At 39.8% G+C, this 4772-nt stretch overlaps 2 protein-coding genes across 2 annotated transcripts in view; both read right to left on the bottom strand.

The window, feature by feature from the left end:
• Positions 233–1339, bottom strand: LOC109846079. Its single transcript, XM_020415302.1, has 2 exons — positions 1046–1339; positions 233–986 (listed from the first exon to the last, which is right to left on the bottom strand). Exons 1-2 carry the CDS (start codon positions 1051–1053, stop codon positions 233–235), a joined length of 762 nt encoding a protein of 253 aa, XP_020270891.1. The 5' UTR covers positions 1054–1339.
• The window catches only part of LOC109846078, an 11511-nt gene continuing 7827 nt past the window's right edge, over positions 1089–4772 (bottom strand). Inside the window, exons 2-3 of the mRNA XM_020415301.1 lie at positions 1198–3035; positions 1089–1150 (exon numbers count right to left, since the gene is read on the bottom strand). Of these exons, the coding sequence (XP_020270890.1) occupies positions 1089–1150; positions 1198–3035 (1900 nt within the window). The remainder of the gene's footprint in view (positions 1151–1197; positions 3036–4772) is intronic.

The raw sequence follows: 4772 nt of genomic DNA, 5'->3' as shown, positions 1-4772 counted from the left end.
CTTCATTAACCTGCAATTAAAGATAAAAACAATTATTAGTAGTATATTTATTCATATAAAATAGATAACGAGGGTATAAAATTGTAATAAAATGTGATTATCAGGTTGCCTCCCAAGAAGCGCTCGTTTATGGTCATGAGCTCGACCCCTTCAATGCTCACAATGATGATGGATCGGGAAGGGTAAAAGTACCCAACTTCTCGATCGGAGTTCCTGTGAAATAATACTTTAATCACTGTCCATTGACCTTGAAAGATCCCGTGGCTTCACTCCATACTTCGACAGCCCCAAATGAGTATATCTTATGCACTTGGAATGGTCCGGACCACATCGAACAAAGTTTGCCCGGAAAAAGCTTGAGTCGGGAATTAAGTAGAAGTATCAAGTCTCCTTCTGTAAACTCTTTACGGAGGATATGTTGATCATGCCACTTCATTATTCTTTCTTTGTAAATCTTGGCATTCTCATACGCACCCAATCTCAATACATCAAGTTCATTTGGTTGAAGCTTTCTCTGCTCCCCTGATTCTTTCAAATCTAAATGAATGCTCTTGATAGCCCAATGTGCCTTATGTTCCACTTCAACTGGTGGAGATGGACTGGTTCTAGACTTCTTCTGCTGCTTTTTGACACGACTGTGTCTACGGACACACCATGGCCGTGTGGAATCATTATTCAGCATCTTCCCAGGTGCAGTTTTCTCTTCACAAACCTGTTCTGGGCTGTTTCTGCTGCTTTTTGACACAACTGTGTTTACATACACGACCTGGTCATTCAGCCCCCTTGCAATTTCGACCACTATATCAGGTTCTTTGATGTAGGTGGTTTTGGTGTAGGTTGGCTTTTCATCAAGCATTGTAACATAGGAAGTTATTTCCTGATCATCATCATCTGGTACCCCATTCTTTACTAAACATTTCTCAAGTGGATCACTTGAGATATCTCTGGTAAAATCTTCTCTAACCACCATGTCAATCGTGTCAATCCTGCAACAAGTATCATCAATTAGTGGAAACTTCATAGCAGAAAACAAATCAAAATTCACCTTTTCATCCCCTATATTGAGAGAGAGCTTTCCATTCTTCACATCAATTATCGCTCCAGCGGTAGCAAGGAAAGGTCTTCCCAATATAATGGGGATTTGAGAATCCTCCTCCATTTCAAGAATAACAAAATCAACTGGAATAAAGAATTTACCAACCTGGATGGGTACATCCTCTAATATACCTACCGAACGTTTAACCGATCGATCCGCTAATTGGAGGGAGATAGTAGTAGGCTTCAAGTCTCCCATCTGTAACTTGTTACATATAGACAATGGCATAAGACTGACACTAGCACCGAGATCACATAGAGCACAATTAATTGACATATCACCATTTGTGCAAGGGATTGAAAATGAGCCAGGATCTTTAAGCTTAGGTGGTAGCTTATTTTGTATGATGTCACTACACTCTTGGGTCAAGGCTACAGTCTCATATTCCTCTAATCGCCTCTTATTTGATAGAATCTCCTTTAAGAATTTGGCATAGGATGGCATTTGGGAAATGGCTTCAACAAATGGGATGTTAATATGCAATTTTTTAAGGATTTCTATGAATTTCCCAAACTGTTTTTCCAACTTAGCTTTAACTTGCCTTTGAGGGAAGGGTAGTGGAGGCTTATAAGGTGCAGGTGCTACATATCTCTCAACATTCTCCCCTTTCTCACCAATATGCTCTTTCTCACTTGTCACCAACTTCTCACTCTCATCAATCACATCCCTATGATCACTCCTTCTAAATTCTTCATTTTGCTTATTCTGGGATGTCACGAAATTTTCCATCAAGCTTTCTAAGTTGGACTTTTGGGGACTAGGGTAAGGGAGTCTAGGGGTTTGAAAACCTGGAGGTCGAAAATTTGAGTGAGGAATCGGGTTCAGGGGTGGATTTTTATAGGATAAATTAGGATGATTTCTCCACCCCGGGTTGTATGTATTGGAAAAAGGGTCCCCTTTCTGATTAAAATTATTCATATAATTAACATGTTCAGATAATGGTGCATCAGGGGAAGGGGAGTTTCCAATCTGACATTCCACAGCAGAATGTCCAATGATACCACATATTTCACAGTTAGTAGAGTTAGATGCTACTGAATTCATGCTCATCTTGTCAAATTTTTGAAATAAAGCATCTACTCTAGAAGCAATGTGGTCTAATGCATCTACATCATACCTCCCGCTCTTTTTGGGTAAAGAGCGCTCACCTGACCATTGGAAATGGTTCTGCGCCATATCCTCTATGAGTTGTTTTGCATCTCGTACACTTTTGTTCATCAATGCACCACCCGCTGCAGCATCCACGGTCATCCTTGTGTTGTAGAGAAGACCGTTGTAGAAAGTGTGAATTATGAGCCAATCCTCTAACTTGTGATGTGGACACATCCTTAGAAGATCCTTGTACCTCTCCCATGCATCATACAATGACTCCCCTTCTTTTTGAGTGAAGGTTGTTATCTGATTTCTCAATTGGGCTATTTTGCTCGGAGGGAAGTACTTAGCAAGGAACGCTTCTAAGAGTTGGTCCCATGTAGTGATGGAGCCCGGTGAAAGTGATTGCAGCCAAGCCCTTGCCTTGTCTCTTAGTGAGAAGGGAAACAACCTTAGCTTGATTGTATCATCCGACACTCCATTCATCTTCAAGGTGTCACAATACTCCAAAAAGATTGAGATGTGGAGGTTTGGGTCTTCGATTGGAGTGCCTCCAAATTGGTTTTGCTGAACCATGGAGAGGAGTGAAGGCTTGAGTTCAAAATTGTTGGCAGCAACATTAGGCTTCAAGATGCTAGATTGGGAGCTATGGGTGGTTGGTGATGCAAACTCCTTCAAGGATCGGTCTTGATTGCATTGGTTTTCTTGGTCTCCCATGGTGTTTTTACTTTTCAAATTGTCCTTTGTTTCTCGTGCCTTCTTCCTAATATGACGCAAGGTCCTTTCAATCTCAGGATCACACTCGATTGGTTCTCCAAGTCGTAAGGATCTGGACATACAAGGGTGCCTGCACTAAAAAAAAACAAGTCAAACGAAAAAAATAAAAATAAAATAAATGAAAGAAAATGTCTAGTCTAGTCAAACAATGAAAAAGTCAATATTAACATTGCCGAAGTCCCCGGCAACGGCGCCAAAAACTTGTTCACTCAAATCCGCAAGTGCACGGATATCGTTGTAGCGATGAAAGGTCGTATCCTCAGGGACTTCGTTGTTAATTACTGATTTTCACTGTTTTGTAACTATCAAAACCAATTGTGTTAAAAAGTATGATTTTTGATTATCAATAACGAATACGCTAGCTAGTATCAATGACGAATTCACTCAATTAAAAGGATCTAGGATTGAACTTCGGTTTCAACTCTAGTTAAAATCAATAAATTAATCAATTGTTATTGAATCTCTCAATGCATTAAGAACGACTAACCTATGATAACTATTAGCCTCTTTCGACGACTAAAAGTCGTGCCTAATTCAGCCTAACAACCTATTTTCATAGTGTTAAACCAAATTAAACCCATTAAGTTCTTGTTAATCCCTCATGTTCTCAAGAATAATTAACCTACTTTTGTGATCAATTAATTCTTGTTCAATTACTATTTTCCGGCGTCAATCTAACCTTTCAGTTCAAATCAACATCCTAAAAGAATTAAATCAGTGGCCAATTGAATTAACCCTAGGCAATTAGATACTAGTAACTGAATAATGCAAATCGAACAATCAATAACAACAACAATCAGTTCATTAATTCATAACCATGGCCGAACCTAGTTCAATCCCAGATAAGACAATTACTCACACATAATTGAAATAGAAAACATGATAACAATATATAAGATCATAATCATAAACTGGAAATTGAGATAGATCAGAAAGATAAACCGTAGTGTTGAAGTTGCACACAATTCTCCACAAACAGCAGGTTCCAAATCAAAAGAAAACTAATCTAAGAGTTTTTAGAGAGAAGAAGAAGAAAGAAAAATCAAGATCTCCAGCCTCTGGTTTCTCTTGATGCCTCCCCCACGTCCTCTTTTAAGTTCTGGAGAAACATGTGTTAACAGATAGCTTCAAATCTCGCTCAAAATCGCGTAGTAACTGACTGCTGTCATCCAACACGGCTGTGTAGATCGACATGACCAGGCCGTGTTTAACTCTGTTTCGCTCTACTTTCTGGGCTTTTCTTCTGTAATCAACACGCCTGTGTTGTTGAACACTGGGTGACTGTGTAGCCACTTTCCTTGCATTCCTTGACTCCTTCTTGACTCCGAATCCGCGCTAAACTCCAGAATTCCTACACAATATATAAATAGAGCAGTAAACAAGAACTAGGGAGCTTAACAGGGCAAAAGTACAAGGAAATACATCAAATAACAACAAATCCATAGGTGAAACATAGTCAAATTATAGAGAATATTTGTGTTTATCATCTCTCTCCCCATATACTTGGCCATCCCTCTCGAATTATCGTGCGTATGACAAGCTGACATTCATGAAAGAAAGAATCCTCGGGATGGTCTTCTACAGAAAACCATAATGGGAGGGAATATATGACATTTGTCTCACAACCACTTTTAAACGAGTACAACCAAAATAAACGGTAAGTGCAATCGATGACTTACTGATTCATGGAAAAAACCTCAAGATGGTACCCGGTGCCCGGCCCGGGCCCGGGCATTAGCGGTCACAAAAGTGACCGTTAATGGCCACAATAGTCACAATTTGACCGTTGTGGCCGGGCCGGGCCGCC

This window comes from Asparagus officinalis, chromosome 6 (assembly GCF_001876935.1).
Source record: "Asparagus officinalis chromosome 6, Aspof.V1, whole genome shotgun sequence".
Taxonomy (NCBI): Eukaryota; Viridiplantae; Streptophyta; class Magnoliopsida; order Asparagales; family Asparagaceae; genus Asparagus; species Asparagus officinalis.
The sequence above is the reverse complement of the archived record's forward strand: the minus strand, read 5'-3'. Positions and strand labels throughout refer to the sequence as shown.